The sequence below is a fragment of the Rissa tridactyla genome, chromosome 3, assembly GCF_028500815.1.
Source record: "Rissa tridactyla isolate bRisTri1 chromosome 3, bRisTri1.patW.cur.20221130, whole genome shotgun sequence".
Lineage (NCBI taxonomy): Eukaryota > Metazoa > Chordata > Aves > Charadriiformes > Laridae > Rissa > Rissa tridactyla.
The window spans coordinates 40,469,972-40,495,903 of NC_071468.1; the positions used below are offsets into that span (position 1 = coordinate 40,469,972).

At 40.6% G+C, this 25,932-nt stretch overlaps 1 protein-coding gene across 1 annotated transcript in view; it reads right to left on the reverse strand.

Annotated features, from left to right (window-relative positions):
- The window catches only part of KIF26B (kinesin family member 26B), a 295,671-nt gene that overhangs the window by 197,698 nt on the left and 72,041 nt on the right, over positions 1 to 25,932 (reverse strand). Inside the window, exon 3 of the mRNA XM_054197213.1 lies at positions 5,981 to 6,514. Within this exon, the coding sequence (XP_054053188.1) occupies positions 5,981 to 6,514 (534 nt within the window). The remainder of the gene's footprint in view (positions 1 to 5,980; positions 6,515 to 25,932) is intronic.

Sequence of the window (25,932 nt, forward strand, 5' to 3'; positions counted from 1 at the left end):
CTTTTCAGTCCATGGGATACCCTTTACCTCTTTCTTCCCTTGGTCACCCCAGTATCATGAAGGGGAAAAGTAATGATTCTAAGGTCATTAAGCCATGCATAAAAATGCTGCAAGAGATCACATCACACCAAAGTAATGTGAAAAAGAAACCCCTCCTACAGTTCACATAGACTTCAGCTTCCCTTCTGGATGATATTAGAGAATCAGTATACAACTGGGCTGTTAGTTGAGGGGGTGGACAGGAGGAATGAAATACGAATAGCCAACTCCTGTAATATACAAATTGAATGATCAAACAATCATGGCAAAATGTCAGCTGATGACATACACTGACTTTAGTAGGGTCAGATATAATTATTAGTGATGTGGTTTAAAAAGGCTTTTAGTCAGAGGAAAGCTACTTCAGAGATAACAACTAATGCATGGAGGATGAGGGCAACAGAGATAATTAAGCAGGGATATAATTTCAGTGCCAATGAATTTGTTTGACAATCTGTTTCTTTGCCCAGTCAAACAAACTTTGGAAATAAAATTCCTGCACTTTCATGCTAGTCTCACTAGAGTTACTTTATTGTTAGAGTCCAGGTCACGAAATAAAAAACCACCCAAACCATCAGTGCAAGAGTTTGCACACGTTTGTTCAGCATCATCATTTATGAGCTCACTGTAATGGGAAAGAAGTTTTCTACTATGTTCAGGAGCCATCCCATTCAAATGTGGATCGCATACATTCAGTAACTGAACTGCTATTGAAACACAAGCCATCCAAAAAATTCTGGACCAAAACCTAACTGCACAAAGGTAAAACACCTCCTGCGTTAGTTATCTCATACTGAATTGTGCATGGTCACATAAGAACACGGTACTAGAAGAGATAGTATACAAATCTCCTTTTCTTTTGTTGCTAAGATGCTTTGGCAAAATAGGCCTGGCTCTAGAAAGCATGGAATAATTATAGAAGACACCTGTTAGTCTACAGATGGAACAAGTAACTTGATTTCTGTACCTTGCATTATATGCTTTAGAAGCTACCTAAATTACCCAGGCACTGTTGTAGCCATCGTTAACATTTTAGCTTTATCCTGCTGAACACTTTAAGAAGCAGCAGAAACAGCAGCAAGTGGAAGAGAAATAAATTAGACAGCAGAGACTTGGAAAAAAAAGCTTGGAATCAAAATCCTGGAGGGAAATACCCGCCACACAGGCGTTGGCTCTGTATCTGAACTCTCCATCTTGTGCCCAACTCTAATCATTACCAGTTTCTTTTTAAAAGCCTATGCCTGAAAGAACTGATGTGTTATGAGACAGATGTGACCTAAGTAAACTCCAAACAAATCATTCATCACTGCAAAACTCCAGAACAAGCTGGTACTTTCTCAGAGAACAGTGTTCTTCTAAACACACATTATACATAAAGAGGAAACAGAAAGCACATACTGTAGGCTTTCACCAATTGTACACAAAGCCTTTGATAACTCTCTGAATAGGCTTGAGGATCATTACGCTTGGGGCCAAGAGGCTCTCAGTAGTTTAAGATCTCATTTTCCAAACTTTTGGTCAAAAGGGTCTTTTTAAGAGCAAGGGAGAAAGGAACATTTTCTCCTTTAATATCATTATGTTCACAATACCCCTACTCAAATCCTTACATGCACTATCTTTTTCCTTACCAAATTCAAATTTACAGCCCCAAAGTATGGAGCAGAAGGTGCCCACCCAACCCACGTCAACAGCCACCTTTTCTGTTACCCATCCTTCCCTTTCATGGCCCACATTGTTCCTGGAACGGTTCCTGGAACCAGTTTTCTGGTTCTTTCTTACCTTCCTGTCTCTCGAACATGCTGTGCTAAATAATTTTTTTTTTGCTTTTTAAAATATTCTACTTAGACATGAAAAGATTCTTATGCGGATCCAGGAAGGTAACTAGGGACCAAGGAAGTGGCCACTGTTTTACGTTCTGCAGCTCACACCACAATGCAGTTAATGCTATGCTGTTGGTTTAGAGGTACACCAACATGCAAGAACCATGCAGTTCATTTAAGTTAAAAGAGAGTGCCCATTCAAAAGAGGAAGACCTACTTCTAAAGAATGGAGCACTTTTACTCCAGAAAAAGTCTTTCAGTGTAACCAGCTTAATCGAGTCACTATTTTCAACTCCTTTCCCTTTGAAAGCAAACCCTAAATCAGTCTGAACTACTAAGGATGCAAATCTATCTCAATCTTTGATGTGGTGGTTTTGTTTCAGCTACTTTACCATCTTTTGGATAATAAAGTAATAAAAACGTTATGTATTCCATTTAGTGCCACATTCGCTATAAAAATTATGAGAAGCAATCATTTCATCAAGGTATTTGCACTTTTGGCTCCTACATTACTACCCCAGGACCAAAGGTTTCTTTAGAAGTGTTACGTAATAACCGGTAAGCAACAGAAATGTACTTAACACTGTGGTATCCTGTAATTCACATTAGCAGTTGCACAAATAATTACAGCCCTTCTCAGGTAAAACCTCACCAATTTAAATGAGCTTCTCTGAGCAGGGAAGGACTGAAATCCCTTTGAGTGATAGGGAGATCAACAGAAGCCTTTACAAGTGTTAAACACAGTCTGATCCCCAGGGTATACAAATGCTACCTGCTGATAACTGAAAGAGCACGATTTTCAGACTCTGGATCAAATTCTATTGAATTTTGGCTGGCATTTTCCTATATGTATTCAACAGAAAGGGGTCCCTTTTACCCTGACCAGGTAACCATTTCAGCATTCCAGTGTTCACAGGAGGGCTTTAACAGGCCATGCTTTTTGTTTAAGATCAATCAGTTCCCTTTCCCTTGCCTCTGTGTTTTGTAAGAGGACCGTTTACCAGCAAAATTTGATTCAGCCCCTTACAGAAAACAGCATCAGCTGTTCATTTGTGAACTAGGCCTAGGGGACATCACAGTTTTTTAGAAACCAGTCTTCTTTTCTGTCTAGTCAAAGGGCAGCTAAATATGGAATCACATGAAACAGGGCTGGCAGGGAGTGATGGAGTCATCTATGCCATCTCCTAATTGCCTAAGCAATTCTTAGCAACTATTTCTGACTTAGGGGACTCCATTGATGAGTTCCCATAATGCCTGCATGAAATGATGAGAAAGTTTCTTTTACATCTTACATGCATCTCCAGTTAAAGACACTATTACTGCTTCTATTTTCAGATTTTAAACATATAATACATTACTAAATCTGGTAGTGTATAAATTGACATTTGTTTTACTTACTCCTGATAGCAATTACTCTTTCTGCAAAAGTAGTTGAATAGCTGCTACACTACTGCAGCAGGAAAGCCTTACAAAATCTCAACACTCACTTTATTTTTTATGTTACTTTTTTCTAGCAGAACTGAAATGAAAGTTGTAATCCATTCCCCATAACAAGGTTCCAATTTAAGGCAGTCTGGAGGCGAAGATCCTAGGAAGGGAGTAACATCCTAAAACTTACAATAGTAGGAATACTTTTTGGTGCCTAAAATTGCCATGAGTCAGGTCTGAGCCACAGAATGTCACTTCCGAACTAATGTTTTCTCTTTTTGGTGATACTTCAAGGGAAGAAAACATAGTGATTTTTCAAGGTACTCAACCATTTCTGTCAAGTTATCTACACTGTCTAACAAAAGCTCATTTACAATGGGAGGTGTCTACAACAGGCGCCATTAAGTCTAGAGCCATGAGACTGACTTCTCCCTGGGCATCAATTTAACAAGATTATGACGTAGAAGGGTACTGTACCTCTCTGAAGTGCAAGGCTTTTTATCCCAAGAAATTATTTTCTGTTCCTCTTAGCTAATGCATAGTGAGGTTTTACTAATCACTGTTCTTAAGGGAAGGCAAGAAAATTCAATTAATATGTAGTCATTCGCAAGTAAGTAGCTAGTGCCTCCTTTTTGATTCACCTTCAAATCAAGAAGGGTTCTAATTAAGATGAGGTAACAGATTTATCTTCCTAGTGCTCTTCCCCAGCAGAGTTTTGGAACTGTAAGTGCATAACAAAAAGATATATTTATATGGGAGAGAGATCTAAAACATTCTGAAAATGTGTATCAAATAAGATTAGTATCTGTACACAAAAGCAGAAAAAGCAAAGCTTGCATCTTCCTACAACTTCAAGTTACAAATAAATTACTTTTCAAAGTTTTTCTTCTTACTCGACTAATTCCCAGTCTGATACAGATACTACATAACCAAACGCTAAAATCCTTTCAACATGTTTAGAGACAGAAGCTATCATTATTATTCCTTAACTGGACAATTAAGTGTGACACTTGAGTAAAATGAGAATTTTAACATTTGAAGGCAGAATCTTAGAATATAAAATTTACTATTACCACATTCCACCGCAGACCAATATTGCTAGGTTGGTTTGTGGTTTTTTTTCAGTTTGTCTGGGTTTCTGGGGGGGTTCTTTGGTTTGGTTTTTTGGGGGTTTGTTTTTTTGTTTGTTTGGGTGTTGGAGGTTTTTTGGGGAGTCGCGAGGGAGTCTACTATTTCAAGGTTATTGAAAGGAGAGGGAACAGTCCTTAATCTAACTGGAGCCAACCTACAGGATCAGTCTGGAAAGTTTTGAATATTATATTCTCCTTAGTGAATATCTTTAAGACAAAATAAACCATCTAGGAACCATGAACATTATTCAAAGTAAACAAAAATACATCTTCATAGAAGATGAACCTAAAAGATTGTGAATGCAATAAAACTGAACTAATTTTCCTAATAAAAATAATAATTATTCTGTTTTCTTAACGTTTTCTTTATTTAGGTTTTTTACTTAGATCAAACTTAGATCAGATTTTTTTTTTTCTTAGATCAAACTATGATCACATACTGACTGCCCAAATGTAATTCAGGTTCACTAGAGCATAAATCCACAAAACTATAAAGTCACATATTTTCCAGACAAAATAACTGTAGTTCACTCCTGGTTTTACCAAGTCTTCTTTGGTTCTTGACAATATCTTAATGTTTATGAATAAAATCACTTTTTTCTGGCTGAAATATCAGTTACTCATACTGATAAATGTTAAATATTAATTTAGGGATCTATCTTGCAATCTGTTCATAACTTAGTAGAAAGACCAACTTCCAAAGATATTTATGCGCCTAAGGAAGCCAACAGGGGTGGCTGGGAGAATTCAGCAAGAATAGGCTTGTGTGGCAATCTGCAAGTGCTTGGGCACTCTGAAAAATCCCACCACCTCCAGCTAAGTAAGTAGGAAAGCCTGCCTCCTGTCATAGAAGCCCCTTCTGTGATAGCTGGTATGGACGGGGTCTACAGGTACTTATGGGTGTGGTGTACCAGAAAACAGCAGGCCAAAGAAGAGAAAAAGAACATGCAAGTAGCACATGAAAAATCCCCCTAGAACTGCTAAGCTCTGGAGAGTAGTGGACCTGTTGAATCCATGAGAACTGATAAAAACCAAAACATCAAGAATCAGTTGAATCTGCAGAAGGCCACCAGTACACTCTAGCACCAATGAGAACGTATGCAACTTAGAACAGAAAGGTAGTTCCTGATATATGTAGACAAAGACTGTAGGATCATATGCACACATCATGAACCAAAAGACCTTCTGAGTACTTCCTGAATACCAACCCAGAAGTCACTGTGCACTAGTGTGGTTGCTCCAACCAAATATTATGAGTGAGAACTGTGTGAGGGAATAATTGCATATACTGTATGAATAATTATCTGCTATTAAAAACAACAGCTTGGTTCTATTATTAATAACAGCTGAATTAATAAGTGTTCTAATTAATCCTGGCCATCTGTGTCTCCCCCAGCTCAATTCCCTATCAGGGAAACAGTTATTCACAGCACTCCTTGTTCTGGTGCTCACTATATGAGCACTATTCACTCTTGTACACAACAGAAGCAAGCAGCATTAGCGAGCTCATGCAAGCTTCGATGGGAAGAAAATGAATATGTTTTGTTACTTTAAAATACTTACTTGGTAGGGATATAGAGTGACGCCATTCGTTCGTGACAAAGACCAGGTGCCGTCAAGGTACTGATGAGCCTGGATTGCTACAGAGTTGAGAACGTTACCGTTGCTGGGACTGGTGGCCATTTGAAAGCTGACCTTGGCTTGGTGTCCAGGAGAGCCATTTTTCTTCTCCACCCCATTGACAATTCCTAGACTGTTGGGTTTGCCAGTGTGTTTGTTGGCAACAAAGCCAGTATAATTAGATGTAGCATAGGGAGCAGGCATGTATGCCCAGTCCCTGGGCTGCAGGCTGCCCATGTGCCGAGGACTCACTAATGTGGGGATATTGGAGAGAGGTGGGGGAGAGCCTGGTGAGGCATCGTAGTGTTCTGAGTTGGCAGCTTGCTCTAAGGTCAGCACCATCTGAATGGCCTCTTGCTTCAACTGGTTCAGGTGTGTGGCACAAACATCACATCTGTTGTCCTTCTCGTTCCATGCCTTACGAATGGTATTGGGAACTTGAAGCTTGTCATGAATCACGGAAGAGAAACCTGGGTCCTAAAAATAAAACAGAGAAGGGAGAGGGGGGACAGGAGAGAAATGTTTAACCATGGTCACCACAGTGAAACGTTATTACTGCTGATTGTGCATTTCAAAAGCCAATTTATGAGATAAGCTTAGAATGCAAACAAAGGCCATTAGATATAGTCAACATATGCCAGCAGCAAAGCTGAACAAAAATGAGAAACTAGATTGCGCTGGAAAGAAAAAATTCTTTTACTTTACTGATAAGTGGCAAATATAATTCCACTGCAAGCTTCAACGCATAGGAGAGAGAGACTGAATTAACCTACTTCACACCACTGCACCTAATTCCTGGCTTGAATGAAATCTACTCTTAGTTACACAGGTGAAATCAAGAGCAACTCCACTAAAACCAGTAGGCTTGCAGCAAGGTTCACAAATCCATCTACTCGTCAATGCCTGGTTTTGGTACTCAGAAAATCCAGGAAATATTCTGCAACAAAAATGCAAAATTTCGAAGCCTGCTTGTAAAGAAAAAATGAAAACACGTAAGTACCATCACTCTCCCAAAATCCTTTTCAGAATTCAAAACAGATTCAAACAGATGAATATTTTCAAGACCTTTTCAGCATTCCATTTACCAAAAGTACACTTTTCAGCTGGAAAAAAAAAAAGCCTGCAAACTTTTCTGTTAATCAAATGTTTTACCACTCTTTTGGATATCTGCTGATAATGTAAAATAAAACAATAATTTTATTTAGAAATTAGAACATGTATAGGGTTAATAATTTGTAAAGAATAATTTTCTTCTTGGAAAGCATAGTTTTGGTGAAAAACCATGTGATCAGGTTTAAAACCTCATATCCTTACCCCATGGGTAGATGTCTGAATTTCAGTGGTACTCTCCACAGAGCAATATGCCACCCTGATCTGGCTACAGCCATTGAATGCTGACCTAAATTGCAAAGTGCTTCAGTAAGTTCTGAAGTCAGACAGCAGGCTTAGCAGGAGCTTATCATCAAACTTGCCTAATTCTTACAGTGTCATGCAGTTTTAGAAACACACAGCAAAAAGTGTGTGTGTTACACAGAACAAAAAATGGCAGTTAGGAAATATTTCTTGGAAGTTTCGCACCACATTTTTGTGGTTTTACAGACCAGACAGGGCAGACTTCACCTTCCCTCCTTAAGTTTTGGAGACTTACGGGTGGATTTTCTTATGACTACTCAAAAAGATTTACAGTTAGTAGGATCAGAATCTTTATTATTATTTTCTTTCTCTTCGTCTTTGTGGCTTTATCAGCTTTAGCAGCAAACTGAAATCAGACTGGGAGAGTGCATGGGGGTGGACAGAGGAAATCACACAAAGAGACACCACCCTTATGAAGTAATTTGATGAACCCCATGCCATCCAGGATGGACAAATTTCATGTCTTGATAGTTTGGCTGTGCTGGAAAAGAATGGGTAGGGGGTATAATATAGGGAGGGAGAGAATTCATTGGTAGAGGGTCATATTCATTATGATCCGTCTTTATTATACACTCAAGCATTTTATTTTCACTGTTTAACTACCGTGAACAGCTCCTCAGCATGCAGTGATTAATTGATTCATAAATCATGGTGCCTCTTTATGCACAGCAGCAAAAGAGCAGTTCTAGCCCCAGAAGCCCAAGAGAGTCATATAAGCTGATGGGAAACAACAGGAGGCTGAGATCTGATCAAGCCTCAAGCTGGTCATTTCTATTCTATGCACAAAGGGGGTCAGTGCAAAGTGTGTCAGGAAGGCAGGAACTGGATTCTGCACCAACCCTCCCCCCTTAACCTTCAGAAAAGGGACCAGTGGAAGTCAGGGGGAAAAAACAGGATGCAAAAGATGTCAAATCTTATTTGCCATCCCAGACCGTAACTAGGTCAAGAGATCACATCAGATATGGGCACCCCATCCATGATGCCAGGTACACAGGGAAAGGACTCTCTATTTTTACCATAATGAGCTAGACATAGCTACCTATACGTCTGAAAGCAAGGTGTGAGTCTCCTTTCCAGGCTGCTCCACGTCCGTCCAGGAAAAATCCTTGCCAGCTCTTCCTTCAGCTAGCTAGTGCCACAGAGCTAGTTGTTGTTCTTTGAAAGTTAACTTCCCTTAGGCGACTGGGCTTGAACCCAGGTAATTATATACAATATTCAGATCCAGCAGCAGTTCAAGATGGAAATTCTTGGATACCATGATAAATATCCCAAGGAAATAAAGCCTTCTCTAAAGTAAGCAAACGTCAGCATGATATAAATATTCAAGTAGCACACTGACTTTAAAGAGTGCTGGACAGCAGTGAATTCAGCTTCATCTCAGTGTTAAAACAAACATCAGATCATTCTCTGATACAACAATAAACAGAGAGAGGCAGGGAGGGAAGAAGGAAGACTGTTCCTCCTCAGAAGCAGAAAGGAGGAAACCAGGCACAAACTGAATTGATTACTCCCGAGATTGGCCCTACTAATCTATCAGACTCTACTAGATAGATAGCTCAACACTGGGTCCAAGTCTGGAATATGAAACAGAAAAGCCTACAGGACAGCAAATAAATTTGGAGAAACTCAGGTTCCAGAAACACATTAGTCACATTTTGTTCTCAAAACAAATCTGATAAAGCTTAAAAGAGAGTTTACTTTCTTATTCTGCACTGGGCAGCTCCACCATAATTTCACAGTAGAATCGGCTAACAGTGTTGCAACACATTTAGCAGGAAGGAGGCCAAAGCTGGACAGTCACTACACCCTTGCTTGAATACCAAGGAAATGCAGCTACACAACACTTTCTGTTTCAGTATTTCATCTGCAAGCAACCATCTGCACACATTCCCTTAGGAATGCTTATTCGTTCAATAAACAGTACCTTGTCCCACAGACATCCGACAGTACCTTGTCCCATATGAAACAGTGATGGGCCAGCCTCACGGGGTAAGTGCTTTGAGCTAGCTGCACTAAGCAGCAGGAGTTGGAAAGGTTATACTCAGTACTGAAACTTGTGAGGTCTAAGAAACTCCACGCTCACTGGCATGAGAGTAGATTTGCTTGTGAAATCTGAGGTTGACACTGGAAATACCATTTATATTTTGGCACTTGTTTCCAGTCCTGACAGAACAAAGTACAGTGACACTGAAAACTGAAACAGAACTTTAAAAGTCACAAAAGGGTTTGGTTTGAGTTCAGGGTTCATGATGGTTTCTCTCATTGCTGTAATGGTTCACCCATCTTCAGTATAAACAGCATTACTATAAACTCTTATTCCTATAATAAACAAATGAAGGCATGTAAGAGGTCTGAAAGCTTCAGGAGATCAGTCACAACACAGACCATAGTACAAATGCACAAGGCAAGCAGTGAACTAAACAGAGTGCATACTGAGCTTTGTTGCAAGGATTCTTTTCACATTACCTTTGAATTTTCAAGCTCAAGTAAACACCACTACCAGCTATGTTTAGTTGTTCATCTTCTCCTTGGTAACCAGCTAGTAATTAAACCCTCATCTTTGGTCCTGAACTAAAAACCCCCAAGGGAAAGACAGAAGAGGGAAGGAAGTTTTGCTTTTTAGAGACCCATCAGACAGGTATGCTGAGGAATTCTTGATTTACCCAGTGCAAATGTACCCAGTGAACTGGCACTAGTTAAGAAACACTGAAGTACACAGACAGCTATACCAGGGTGAATGCAGTCCTGACCTCATGGAAGAGGAGGAACAGCACTACTATATGATCATATAAGGTAATGCAGAAGCATCCTTGTCTCTTTCATCTCCCTTTGTAAATTTATACCTTGCTGTATAGTTTTCATGACATTTTAATTCCATCACTAAGAAAGCAGACTACAAAGAGAAAAATCCTTTCCTTCCTGCTACCCAGCTTGGTGCCCATCTTTCTCAACAGAGAAACCAAACAATGACTTTCAGCATGAAGCACAGTCTGTTTCAGACACACATTTACAAAAAGCGCAGAAGAAGACATGATGAAAGCAAATAGAGCTCAACTGGTGGACAGAGGTGGGCAAGAAATAGGATAAGCGATTTGCACTTTTACATGTTACATGGAACCTAGCTGATCATAGATTCATATAAAAATACCTCATACACATACTACTTTTTTGTAAACATGTAGCAGACAGACACTAATATGGGATTTTGTGCAGAACTATTTGATTTGGTCAACTATAGCCTACACAAGTTAGACATTGTAGCTCTATGTCATTACCTCAGAGAACACTCAGCTATACAATGGATCTCAAGACCATCTTATCAAATTATGTTCTTCAACACCAATATTATTCATTGCTCTTCAGGAAAAAATGAAACAGTCAATACTAACTAAATCCTAGAGGTCAGCTTCTGCTTGAAGATGCTCACGGAAGACTCATGGAGTTCTTTTATTTCTGAAAAGGTCCAGCAATGACTGCTGGTATGTAATTCATCACACAAGGTGAGGGGAGAAGTAGGGGAAAGCAACGATCAAAGTTCTGCCCAGGAAGAAGTGTGTTTTCCAGACCCTCACTCTCCACAGGCAGGGAATAAAAGAACTAATTAAGAAACATTAGTAGGAGGGAAGCCTTAACCCTGATAAAAAACACATGTTTTTCCATGACTGTGCAAACATCTCTGCTCTAAACACAATCCTGTTAATCCATGGTTGGTCTCTATTTAGATTAAAAAAAAAAAAAAAATTTCCTCTGTTCCCCTTTCTCTCTTGAGGATATATTTCCAGCCCAATAAAGAAATTATACATACTTTTAAATTTACTTTCCAGGGGCACTTGGGCTATTTTCCAAGTGTGTCTGCACCTTAACTTAAACATATCCTATCATCTTCTCAGCTACATTTCAGAGATCTGCTGTTTTCAGCATTCCAGAGCCCCAGCAGTTGAAAAATAGCTCCTCACTGTTACAATGGCACCACTTCTGTTAAAGCAAATGTTCAAATAAACTGAAGTCAATGGGAGTTTTTCCTCAAATAAGCATGACAGAGATACACACTATGATTATAAATTAGTAGCACTGTACCATCAAACTGAGCCGGGAACCCTGGATAAAAAACAGTTAGCTTTGCTAAGTAAAGACAGAATCATCTGAATTATCTAAGATGGCAGGATCTCTGCTAGCACAAGCAATGTTTTGGTAAGTAAAAGCCAAACTTGCACATGAGCAAGACCAAGGGGGCAGCAAGGTGACCTCCCTTTTTCTATTGCTCCGTACATAACAACTGACACCTTCTTTGGGCAAGACCACACTGCTTTACCTTCTCTGTCACAGAAGACTTCCCTCATGCCCAATACATCTTCTTCACATAAGCCATCCATTACCACTCCCAGCTGGGTAAATGAAACTATCTCATCTCCTTTGCTAGAAAAGGAGAACATATTTCCCTCTTGTCCTTATGAAACTCTCTCCTTTTCCCAGCAGGAACGTCCCCATTTAAGCGCTGTTACTACATGTTGGGGAGAGGAGAGAGGAGGCAGTCCCGAACTGGACAGTTGTAATTAGGGAACTTGGGCAAAAGGAGAGACAGAAGTCACAAGGAAAGCACAGCGGAACAAGAAAGAAGGTTTTTACATTAGCTACATTAGCCTGTTTCCAGCAAGCCATTGAAAAGAGACTGTCTTACCAAGTGCAGTAAAAACCTGCAGTGTTATCATATTCCACCTCTAACTATTATCATTTTATTCCTTAAACTTGAAAACTGATTTCTACTGCTGACTTGAGCCTTCACTTTCAAGAGAGTTCTGTACCACAGTCAGTATCTCCAGAACACATCTGAGGGACCAGTGGGACCAGTTCCTTGTTTTGGGGGGAGAAGGGGTGGAATCAAACCTTAATCCTGTCTTGTGTAGCCCTCACAATGTTAATAATTTCAAGGTGTTTTTCTTGAGTTGGCACGTATTACTGACATTTAGACTTTTATAATTTGTCAGTATAAACCAGCCACTCTGCAGACAGAAAGATTTGCTCTTTTGGTTTAGGTTCTCTGCTTTCTTATCTGAAAGAGACAGAAAGTTTGAGCAAGGTTCACCTTATAAACTTGCAGCAGCAGGAAGCAGAAGAGAGGAAACCCTGGAAAAATAGGAGGATTAAAAATGGGGAGGAGGGAGAGAAGAAGGGGAAAACCAAAAAGTGTTTTCTGATTACTCCATGGATTGGCTTATGGCTCTGATGATGGATCAGCACTGATGGACTTACAGCTGTACACATCTGGCACACAGGTGTTTGTGTTAGCATTTGATAACTAGACAGCAGCCAGATTTTTAATTGGGTTGGGAAGAATAGATGAAATAGCAGCAGGAAAATCTAAATATACATTCAGTGGTGCAAATCCAAGCCTTGCCCAATGAGCTCTGCTGTGCAGTTGTCTAGAGCTCTGCAACACAGACTGAATCTGTGGCCACAGCATGCATGGGGCATCCTGGAGGGAAGCAGCTTCTACAGCTAAGTGGTAGACAAACTCAGCTGTTGCCAAAGAGGCAGAATTTGTCAGCACCCTTTTTATAGCACAAAGAATAGAAACAAACAGAATTGCAGAAGCCTCACCACTTACACGGGAAAAAGCAGCAGCTCCTCCATTCTCTCCTCCTTGCTTTGTATTTTCCTGCCTGAACGTTGAAGGATTGCATTTGCTTTCTTAGCCACCAGAGCACACTATGGGCTTGTGTTCAACTGATTATTCACCTTGACCCCCTGGTACTTTTCTGCATCATTGCTATAAGCAGTCTTGTGTCATGCATGCAACCCAGATGTATCACAGATGCATTTTGGCTCAGATTTCCAGTCACCACCCAGAACTCAGTTGCTATTGCTGCCTCTTCACTCAACTAGGGGCTGGTTACAAACTTGACCTAAATATTGTTAGAATGAGATACTTTCAAGAGCTTACAAATAGTAGCTTTATCAACCAAATGTTTAGTTTCTCTCCTCACCATGGTGGCAAATGTGATGATACTTTTTTTTTTTTCCATAAAATCCTTCTGATTGCTGTTCACAAAGAAACTGTTCTTTATTGTTGATATCCTGTTACCCACCCTTTCAAGCCCATCTGTGATAAGAATGAAGCATGACTGACCTATGATTACATGGGCCAGACCTGTTAAAATACTGGAATAACATTAGTTTTTCTTTGATCCTTTCAAACCTCCCCATTATTCCAAGCTGTGATAAACATCAAATCAACAGATCACTTGAACCTCTTTGAGTAACCAGGCTACAGTAGCAATTACTGTTCTGACACACCTCCACATTTTCAAAGTTGAGCTTGCTTTTCCTGTGAGAAGAGCATTACAGTTCTTTGATGAATGGCAGCACAGTTACTATTGACACTGTAACCAGTGATTTCTCAAACAGCTGTCATACCTGAAGACTGGTAACTAAACATCACAAGTGTGAAGGTCAGGACAGTATTTCTGACACCATATACTTACTGTTCTCCTGATTTATAAACAGATTTGTAGCAAGCTGAAATCTCTTGTAACTGCTTTTCAAACATGAGAATAATATCCCTTTTATTTTAGGCAAACAACCATTAGAAAAAATAGTGTTTTTTATTTCATAACTTAGCATTCTCAAAAGAGCTATTCAGTGTGTAACATTTTTTATCAAATCTCTTCAACTTCATCACATCTACAATTGACATACATCAGAGAATCAAAAAAGAAAAAACAATAGATTGATGCAGGTTATTGGTGGCTCTTACAATGGGTGAAGAACTTTGCCTTTGCTTGTCTGATGTTCCTTTTTGGTTTTTGGTTTTTTATTCACTCAGCTTTCAGAAACAATTTTACCAATTTCTCCACACTGAGGTTCCAACCTGGTTCAGCAGAGCTACCTTTTGTTCATCTTGGATATGCTTTCCTCAAGCAGCAATAACTCAGGGTCTCTTATCTAGTTTCTGTTCTGCCACTATCAGATTTCCACCCTTCTTGACTCGACTGGAGCAGAGTTGAGAAGGCCAAAGGTATGGATTGACTAGAATTAGAGCATTGCAAGCCTCAGTACAGCACTAACTGTGGCCAGTTAAAACCTGAAGAGTTTTACTGGAGTTTAACAAAGCAATTTGAAATTCACACTTTAAATTGACCTTCTTTCATGTCCTTGAATACGAAAAGGCAACCCAAGTAATCTTAATCTTAGTAAAACCGCAAGTAAAAGTAAAATCCTGCCCACTTTATTCAAATCAGATGGAGCACATATGTGTGCCATCTAAGAAACAGAGAATGACTTTTGTTCCTAAACAAAGTATATCAAACAGTTGCTTCACAGTAATAATGCAGTCTCTCCCATGCACACTCACAGTCAGAAGCACATGAAAAATTGAAATGTATTTGCCTCTTCTCTATGTTTCCATTTTGCACTAGATAGATAACATAGTTAAAAACATGTAATTTGTAAACAGAAGCAAGTCTACCCTCTGCACTGATTCTCAAATCTTTGTACATGCGGAGCATTCCAAGCTGCATACAAACCTGCTCTTATCACTCAGCGGCAGTCACATCTCACACTAGTATTGACTGGGGATTTCTACCAGATTTTTATCCCAACTGAACTAAACAACACGAACCTCAACATCTGCAGAGCTGTTACATGTCTTCTTTAGGAACTATTTCCTCCATGTGAATGTACCCAGAATCAAGCAATCGGGCATCGTGAAAGCTGGAGTGTTAGTTAAGACTGCAGAGGACAGTCCCAGATAGGACAACCCTTGAGTTTGCAGGGGGAGAAGATGAGATACCTACTTGAAGCTGATGGTGTGAACTGAGGGGAATGAAGGAGGGGGGAGAGGAGAAATCAAGTCAATGATCTATGAAAGGATTAATGTTTTTCCAACTAATTTCTGATACAAATAATTTGAAGGTCTACTGATGGGGTCAGCAAAGATACAGAATTGCTGACCTAGAAGGAAGATCCCAACATCTCTCTTAGAAGTGTTGTATGCCACCCTGCTTTCCCAAAAGACTTTATGCTGTATTTCGGGAGGACAGAAGTTGCACAAGAGCATCTTGTAACCAGCTCTGACGTTTGACAGCACCTGTCTGAAACATCCTCCTTGACACATACCAGGCCTGCAGCAGGCCACTGCTTTAAATAGTAGCCACATACCAGGTGCTGACAGCTACTTGCTCCACAGGCAGCTAATGTCCCCTGCTGTCTAGCCATACAGGCTCTCACAGCCTCATTTCGATCTGCTAAATCTTTCCCCCTCAGTAACATTTGGCCTGTTATCGTTTACCATCACCTTCTCACCCCAAGCCACTCACCCGCAAGAGGGCGGCTCTGCTTGCTCCCACCTCAGGATTCTTCAAACTCCCATCATATCCACGATCAAACTACATTTCACTGACTCGGTCTCTTGGAAATCCCCTTTTTTCCCAAGAGTGGGAAAAGCACCACCACCCTGTTCGTTTCCTGCCAGTAATACAATGCCCATGCTCCCTCCCCTGGTTTGTGCAGCCTTTTGCGGTCCAGCCTCAGGCTCTCCAGGCTTATCAGGTGCACAGCTCCAAAAGCCAGCAGATACCCTTCGACCCTTCTCCTGCCCCTCACCATGATACCCCACCTCACTCTGTGCACTAATCCCAGCTTCAGGTTAGTTGATACCATACTTATCACTTTGGATGTGCATGACATTATTCTTTATTTTTATTAGCACTTGGTTTTGGTTTTATTAATAATGTGAACTGAGAAATGAAAAATCAGAGCAACCCATGGAAATTTTATTCTAACAGTTTTATGTTATCTCAGGGTGGGTTGTGTCTGCTTGTGAAAGCTTCTCAGCTTTGATGTAATGTCAGACAGCTAAAAATACAAAACTATGTCTGATACAAAAACATTACAGACATACGAAAACAAACAAAAATGCACCACAAAAGTTAAAATCTTTATCTTAGAGGATGCTGAGTGCCCCCAACCTCCATACAGTCAAAGAAATCTAAGAGCATTAGAGCAGCCATGAAAGAACATTTATTTCACCTAGTATACAAGGCAGGAAGCAGGAGCACACCTCAGCTTTTCAGCTGGGAATAATTTCAGGAGCAGAGTTGTTTGCAGGTTTCCAATTCAGTTGCAACATCAGGTTATGTTTGGTCAGCACGGTATAAATATTTGGGGTATGCAAAGGGGAGGAAGAAGAAAAAACAAGATCCTGAAAAAACTAATGAAAGTAACAAGAATCTGCCAACTCTCAGTGGGAACAGAATTACACTGTCACAACTGTCTCACATACAGTATGAGGATAAACTGCAGCGCATGGGACACCTTTTTGCCAGGCAAAGCTCTGTTCTCCAGCCTTGGGGCAGTTGTACTGTTTAACTATGCCAACACAACTCAAGTGGCAGAATGAGTGTTATGACAAGCCCATGGCACACAGCCTTTTTCTCTTAAGTCTGCTGCAAACGTACCTACTAAATTTCATTAAACTGTGTCTGTGCGTGACTTTCCACGCAAACTATAAATGAATCTGTATACTTCAGCATATGCTTCAGCTCCAACTCAGCAGACTGCCTGCATCTGCTGAGACAGGGATTGCACGGGATTTGGTACTTTGTGCCAAGGGTAGGTGACAGAGACTGGGTTCAAGGGGCTGGTGAGTGCAGAAAGATGTGTGGGGATGATAAGAAGCTGCTGTCGGGATGGAAGCTGGTGGGCTGTTGAGTGTGGCTTTACACAAGAAGAGAGCTCCAATTCCACTCACTGTGGCTTTTGCAGATGCCAAAAGGGCCTGCTTTTGGCTGCTCCCTCTCAAAGTGATCCAGAAGGCACCTACCACACCAGCACTAAACTCAAGCTAACACAGCTGCATGCTGCTCTGACGGAAAGTACTGGCTTGAGTCCAGAAGCTGATGGGTCAACTTGGCTGCCAGGTATCAGGTGATGTGAGCATAGCAGAAACTTCCATGGATCTGAAGCCAACTGAAGTTGATACAGAGGACAGTACAATTTTGTGGGCCTTGGTCCGCCCCCTGGGAACATTGCTGCTTCTGAACACTTACAGCCAGGAGCAAGCAACATGATCTAACATTTACCACTGCACTTCTCCAGACTGGTAAATGCTCTCTTTTCATATGTATCTTTACAGTCAGATTTGTGACATCAGAGGAGCTTTGGAGTACAGCTAATAACCTCTTTTGTTATTGTCACCTATTAAAAAAGAACATCCCAAACTCAAAAAGTAGGCATTGTTTCAGTTCAGGGCTACTGGGTTTGTTCAAAAGTACTCACTCACACTGTGCAAACCCAGGCTGTCAGAGCCTCCACAGCTTGTATCCCATCCTCCGCACCCTCACAAAATCCCAAGCAACTCAAGTGTCAGAGAATGCAACAGGGCTCAGTTTGAATGTGTTCTCACCAAGGTCTCAATGAAAGCATTCAGAGCTGAAGGAAGCCAAGCACTCCCCTCCCCACATCCATTCACTACAAACAGAAGCCTCAAGCCCTTGCTGTGGGACCACAGGGGACAAGCACATAATGAGCCCTCCCTGCCAAACAGCATGGTGTTGCTGGCCCCCTATGACACCGATCTACAAGTGTGGGCTAAAAACATGCCTCCCCCACTCTCACCACAGCTCACGTTCTGTCCTGAATAAGCTGACTGCTGACAAGCCCAAGAGGGGATCGGCCTCTTGACTTGTGTGGTCTGATGAAGGCTAAGATTACAAATCTTTTTCCAAATAGTCCCCATGTGAGCCACGTAGAAAAAAAAAAAAAATACCAGTATACACCACACCACGGAGGAGGGGGAAGAAAAAGCTTCCAGTAGAGCCCGGTAACATTAGCCAGCCTCAAACCAAAATACAATGTTCCTCAGGTTACAGTGTCCGCTGAAAAGCTCTCTAACCAGTGGTGAAGAGAATGGATTTCCAACCTTTCTAAAGATTAAAGACACTGATCATGACTTCAGATTAATACAGGGCTCCTTGTGTACCCAGCCACAGCATAATCAATAGAGAAATGGGAATGGCATCTGAAAAGATGAAGGTATTAGTTCTAGAGGCAGCCACTGCCACTATGGCACTGCTTTTGAAATGCACTGAATAAGGCTACCCACCCTCTGTCCCTATCCAAGGGTACCTCCTGCAACTAATCTGCAGAGAAACCCTCTGTAAACTCAGGCTCCAGGTTCTCCACTACTATAGATATAGCTCTATAGATTCAGAAATCAAACACAATTTAAGAAAACATAGACATACCTGCTCAAACAAAAGTGATTTATGATCAGTAGAGTAACAGTGGTGTCTTAAAACACCTTGTAAGAATTTCAGCAACCTCTGATTAAGTAAACATGTTATAAAATCTACATGGTTGCATAATTCATGCAACTTGGGCAGGAAAAAAAAAAATCTACTTTTTGTTATTTACTGACAGACAAGCTGACATCTGGATTTAGACCTATAAAAAACAAAACAAAACAAAAAGACCCACAACATACTGTCAACATCATCCTGGAAAGATGCTTCAAGGAAAACAATGTGGGGAAGGGGGAAACAATAAGTTGTTATTGTACCGGCCTAAATTTATTTTTGTCAGAATAGCTGAAAGCTACATATCCAGAAAGAAAAGAGTAAAGAAATCCAACTTCATTTGTGAGATAGAAAGCTCTCCTACCACTGCATTACCTTATTTTCCTTAGTTTCATTTCAAGAGTCTGAGTCTCATTAATTTAAATTTAATATTAGTCTCTATTTCTCTCTCATGCGTATCTCTACTTCTGATTCACACAGACCTGAACAGTTCCTTGAGAGATAGCTTTATTCTTCTCTGAAGCAGATGGGACACGAGCTAAGGAGGACAGTGTCTTGGAATTAGCACCAAACCTCATTATTCCTAATGCTGTAGCAGAAGAGCCATACTAAGATGGAGACAGAGTAAGAGTAGGAGATCAGAAGGAGTCTGAGCAGATCAGCAGTGATTAAAGTTGCCACTGTGGCTTTAGACTAGATTCACAAAGAATGGCAACATGAAGCATTGTGCTTGTCCTTTGCGGCCAGCTCCCATAGCAGTATCTGGAACCTGGACCTTGGTGCTTGGGGCCCTTAGATAAGCCATGAGGAGCAACGTAGAGACTTGAGCAGTGACACCCAGTAGGGGAACCACATAACCTCGCAAAGAAAAGCTACCAAATATGAGATTGTATCTTGTGGTTATAAACCCCCAGAGCTGTGTTCTACCAGGATTCACCCGTTAAGTCCTCCCCAGCTGCTAAGGCAGCTTCATCATACTCTCCACACAGCAGTAAGGCTGCATCCCTTTAGGCCAACAGCACTTAGCAGAGCAGCCTTCTGGTTTTTAAAACCTCCATCTCCCCAGAAGCTGCACTGTCTACCTTCAGGCACGGCAAGATAAGAAATACAATCTATTCTTCTTGCAGAAGGTGTGCTCCTGAGCAGCCATCACTAGGCTACGTTTTAGGCCCAGAGTCCAGCTCACCACAAGTAGATGTGGCCATGGAGGAGCTTTGGGTCAGGTAAAGTCAGTGCTGCCACCACACCTCCTTCTCCACGCAGCTAAAGTTAGGCAGTTCCCAAGGCGCAAGGCAAGTATGAAGGCTGCAGAGCTAGGAGTTAGTGAGATAAATCATCTTCTGCATGCCTTGATGTTGTGGCTTTATTCCACTTGTCTGGTAGAAACCATCTTAATTGTTGAGGGCAGTGGCCTGAGCAAGGAACCCGAGTTTCTCCAGGTCTTGCTGAACACCATCATGTATAGGCTGTTTTATGCCGAGGCTGCTTAGTGCAGCAGCACCACCTGTCAGACGAACGAGTCCCCAGTTTGGCACAGGAGTGTCTTTTAATTGGCTCTTGCCACGCACCTCTCAATATAACTAATCTTGCATGAGAAGTGATCAATTTTCATGGGGCATCAACACAACCAAAGACAGGCGTCCCAATTCAACTGATCTAATTTAATACATTCAATTAGACTTCGAAATCAGAGATTGCCACTTTATACAGCTTCTTGAAATTCACTGCTGCTACCTCTAAACTTGAGGCCCAGCTTTAGATATTCCATGTATTAAGTTAGAAGAGATAAATTCTCCTCAAAGATCGCATGAGCTTTGTTACATAGAGGGGAAAGGAGAAAGAAGAAGGGGGGAAGGAAGAAGAAGGGGGAAAAGGAGAAAGAAGCCACCAAGCAATTAAAACACTAAATCAATGGAACAGAATCTCCATTGTCAGCCTTTCTTCTCAGGACCTGGGCAAAGAATAGAGACTGCCCTACAATAATCCACTCATTACTTTGTATTTACTTTTTCTTATGATCAGAGTAACACAAGAGCCCTATGACATTGCACTACTCAAGCTAGCAAGAATAGTAGATATGTCCCATAGGAAAAGCAAACTGCACTTGCAAGCTGAGAGCTGTATGTAAGGACCCAACTCCTATATGCCAACAGACCATTTTGGAAGCACACAGGGGCTCCACTCAGTATGTTTAAAGTGGAGGGGTTTTTTTTTTTGTTACCCATACTTCAAGTTTATGGGTGGAAATGTAGTTGCATTGCACAGTCAAATTGCTCGATATATTTTTAATTACAAGCATTTTAGCAACCATTTGTACAGTTTGATATTATTAAGCAGAACTGTGTCTCTGGCTCACAGTCTCTGAAATGATTTCACATATTTTTATCAACACTACACAAGCTACATCTAAGATCCTCAAGGCTTTTGCAGAAGTGATACTAGAACACAGGGATCTTTTTGTTTTATTAATGTTTACAGAGTCTGCATTGAAGACTCCACTGATTACCATAGGGACTAGCAGTCTGGAGTTACTGGGAAGTCCAACTCCCCCCTCCCTCCCTCCCCTTCTCCGCAGTTTTAAATGCTTTTGGTGTTCTCAACTAAACCCTGCATTTAGTTTTGTAATTTAAGTCACTCTCCCATGTTACCATCCATAGAATTTTTTCTGGCATGCTCACAAAATTCCATCAGAGACCTTTTTTGGCATCCACTTCTATAGCATTTTGTGAATTTATTATGCAAAAGTTAAGGGACACAGAAAGAGAAGGATTATGGAGACATCACTTGGTATATCCAGTGCAAATAATAACTGTAACAAAATTTGATGTGTATACATTCAGAGTTTTTATGGCTGCTTTTTTAAAAAATTAAATATTGAATGCACTACTGCATATTAAGGTCATTTTATTGCTAGGGAGAGTTATACCTGCACAGCTAGAACATTTTACACCATCTTCCATAACAGATGTGAACCTCTGATTCCCCACCCCGCCTCCTGCCCCTGTTCCCAGCCAGGCTTTGTACACAATTGTTTTCACATTTATTCTTGGCAGCAATGTCAGCCATGTCAGATGCATAAGGTGTTCCCAGTGCTCTTACACACAAATAAGCACTGAAATGTCTCTGTTCTGAACTCTGTTGTGGCTAGTTTCCTGGTGTTCATACTAGCTTTTGAAAACCTTGATGCAGAACACCTCTTTTGCTACTTAATAACATATAAAGTCAGCTTTCAGAGGATAATATAAAAATATACTGTCTTCAAACCTTTGAGATTTAAGTTACTCCTCTTAATCACATATAGAAGGTGTTTTTAACTTCAAGAAGGGAATTTGCAGATCAATGAATAAATAATTCTGACTCCTTCCTGACAACATCAGCCCCAAACAGAAAACGCAAAAACATACACTTCTTATACTCTCCTTACCCCAGTCCCCAGTTTTGGCTGAACCAAGAGTCCTTGGTAGAATCTGAGTGCAGGAAGCAAAGCAACAGAATCAGAGAACAGTTGAGGTTAGAGGGGACCTCTGGAGGTCATCTCATCTAACCTCCTTGCTCAAGCAGGGCCACCTAGAGCAGGCTGCCCAGGACCATGTCCTGATGGCTTTTGAGTATCTCCGAGTGGGAGACTCCACAATCTCTCTGGGTAATCTGTGCCAGTGCTAGATTACCTGCACAGTGAAAATGTTTCCTGATGTTCAGATGGAAGCTCCTAACGCTTTTTCTCATTTCTTTTGGAGCAGTCCAGATCTCTGTGTGGGCTATGGCACATGGCAGAACAGATGCAGCAAACTGAGCAAGGTGCAAAATCCCTCCAGAATTCAAACTCTGATGTGGGACATGATTCCTAAAGATTCCCCATCTTTAAGCACACTCTAGGCACACTTGCAATGCTGACACCTAGGAGGCCAACATGAAGACTCATCACAGCAACCACCACTACTAAAAGTCATTCTCTCTTACTTCCTCAGAAGTGGAAACCCTCAGGCTTCATTTACAGTGATAGAGCAGAGATCACATACTGTATATGTACAAACTGGCCTCAGAACACATATGATCATGTCTGCTGTCAAACATATTGTGGAACACTCCAAAACAGGAGCAACTATGTAAACTGATGGAGTGCAGCCCTTTGGTGAATACTCTGTGTGGGAAGTAGCCATCGTCCTGCTGACAGATCCCACTAGATTTGGGACAACACCCTAAGTTTTAAGCCTATTCTTGATTCAATACATTAAAATGCCTTTCAGATCTCATCCTCAGAAAGTAATTCCTATGTCATGTCTCATTTGCAGCTTTTAGCATATCACTCATGAGATAAATCCAAGACAGAGGATGACTATGTGCAATGTCTAAAACAGAAAGGATTTTTTAGGGTAAAGCAAGCAGTGTGCAATCTGTTGATTCCTCACATAGCAATAAAAGGCTGTAAAGCACTTCAACAGGGAGGGATGTATTTTAGCCTTAAAGGCTCATAACGCTCAGTAACCTACAGAATTTTTGTCCCTTTGTCTTCTACAAAGGCCTATTAATTTCCTATTAAAATAAGTCTGTGAAAACATAAGTATATAGTATAAGAAACTGCCAAGATGATAATTTTAAGTGGTGTCACAGCAGTCTTGTGTGCGGAAAATCCCATGGGAGGGAAACGGGTGTCGTACCTACCACTGAGCTGTAAAAAGGCTCACAAACGTGGTGCCCAAATACCCACGCTGCAGACCCATGGCACCCTGTTCACAGCTATGAGCTCCCTGACTAGACCACTGAGCCTTAACGCCAGTAAAAAATTCAGTTTTCAAAAGATATTTGCTGTACCATTCTCTCAATTCTGCTATCAGAGAGCACAGAGGCATCATGCCGGCAAACAGCTGTGGGTGCTGAGTCCCTCCCACCTTTACTGCCTCCCACCCCCTCCCCAACACTTTCCTGCCCCTCTGAGCTCCCCAGGGTTTCCAGCTACCAGAAACTTTTCGGAAGTGAAGATACCACTGCAATATATAAGTGGCTAAAAAAATTAAAATAAAATAGAAACCCTATAAAGCTAAAAATAACAGTAGACTATTCTTGTATTGGGTTGGTGGGGGAGACAAGGAAGAAAAGCACAGTAACAAATCCAGTTATTACGCAACTTACTCCATGGAACATCTTTTCTTGATTATGTTTATAAGAGAGCTCCTATCCAAAACCTCAAATTACCCTAATTTGAAACACATTAGGCTTTTTTAATGTAAAGTTTTAATGTAAAATATTAACCAAAAGAAACTACATCTTGCAAGGGCAAGAAAGAATCCAATTTTTTGCCTCTAACTATAACAACTTGCATTGCAGTCAGAAAACAAGATCAAGTCTTTAGTGCACTATATATCCTTTTAAATGCTCAGGGTCTGGTCTTGCTCACACTAATTCCATTAGGATCAAATTCCAGGATTGCACCTCTTTCCATTTTTCCCCTCACACAATCCTCAAGGTTTTCTTTACTCCTCCACTCCTTAATAAGTACTACACAAATATGCATCAACTTTACTTTTTTCCAGCCTTTCATGAATTTAAAAAAAAAAAAAGACTCCCATAAAACACAGGATTGCTTTGTATATGGCACTTCAAACTATTATCAGTGAACATAGCACACAACAGTTACTACTAAGGAAATGCTAGAAGATTGCTGGATGCTGAGAATTAACTACCTTTTCCACTTTCTCTGCAAAATGGAGAAAATCATGTTCTCATTTAAAATTAGAGAAGTTTAAATTAGGAAAAAATGAGGTTCTTGGAGCATTGTATTGTCCCTTTCCAAAAGGAACAAACAGAAAAGCAGATTCCTAGGGCCCTCTCTCTTACCAGGTTCTCCTTATATAAGCAACCTTTGATCAAATATCTGAGCAAATTAATACCATCCAGTTAATTATTTGTTTCCTCAGTGTCTGCTTCTTCAAAATAGCTCATGAATATCAAACCTCTCAATTGGGCCATAGTTTGAAAAGCTCCATAACTTTGGAAGTGCTGCTGCTCAAGATTTTGATTTTTACTAACAGAGCTTCTAACCAACATCCTGCCACCTCAGCTGTGCGTGTAATGAAGACTTTAAGAGATAATTAATTTTTTTTAGACATGGTACAGAAACAGTACTGTTAATAGAGGAAGGGTGGTAATCTAAGTGAAACACAAACACTAGTGAGCAGACATCATGAAAGTGGATATTTGGACATTTTGTTCTGCCTAAGTTCCACTACACTCACCACAGCAGTATGCAAGCATCTTTTCTTTTTTTCTCTCCAGATGGAGAAGCACATGAAAGAGCATGAACACTTCTTTTGACATATCAGGTATTTATACCAACAGGAGTCAACCACACAAATCACAATATACTCAGAAAAAAAGGCGAGTCAAAAAAATAACTTTGTATGTGGAACAGGCTGCAGGGAGACTTGCAATGAATTTTACTGAGACTCACCCTCAACTTGGGTGCACACGGGCTACGTCTCCATCAAAAATAAGCATTTTTTGTAGTTTTACTCTAAAGAGTAGTCTTGGGTCTTCAGTTTTTATTCCAGAGTTTTAATTAACGTTTTAGTTATGCTAAGAGCGTGTACTAAGCACTCCAGTTTTGACACAGTATTTCATCAGAAATGGTTGCAAAGAGGGGAGGAAAGGCTGCATTGCCAAGGAGCTATGCTTCAGCAGTTGCAGAAATGCCTCTACAATAGTAAAAATATGTCAGACCGAAGCCTTTGTGCATTGTGCACTTCTCTATGAATATGCATTTCATCTTTTAATCTGAAGAAAATTAAGCCTAACTTCAATCTTTAAGGTATATATAAAAGCTGAAAGATATGGATTTATGCCTCTCAAGCTATGTTCCATGCAGTATAGACTAGCTAACAGGTACCCCTCGAATTCTTCTATTTTCTCTACTAGGTGAGTAATCATAATTTTAAGAAAAAAAGTTTTAGTTCTCTGCTTTGATCTCACAAAGCTAACTGTCTCACAAACCCACAGACTACCAAGGGCATACTGCAAGGTTTTTTTTTTTCTTGTGTTACTATACAGATCATCATTGTGTTTGACAAGCGACCAAAGCCCAGACATCAGGAAACACAGGCAGACCATACTAAACACAAAACTAGAAGCTAGAAGCAATTATACCTCACTTGAAAGCCACATCTTGCCCAGCTGGCAAATCAACTAGCACTT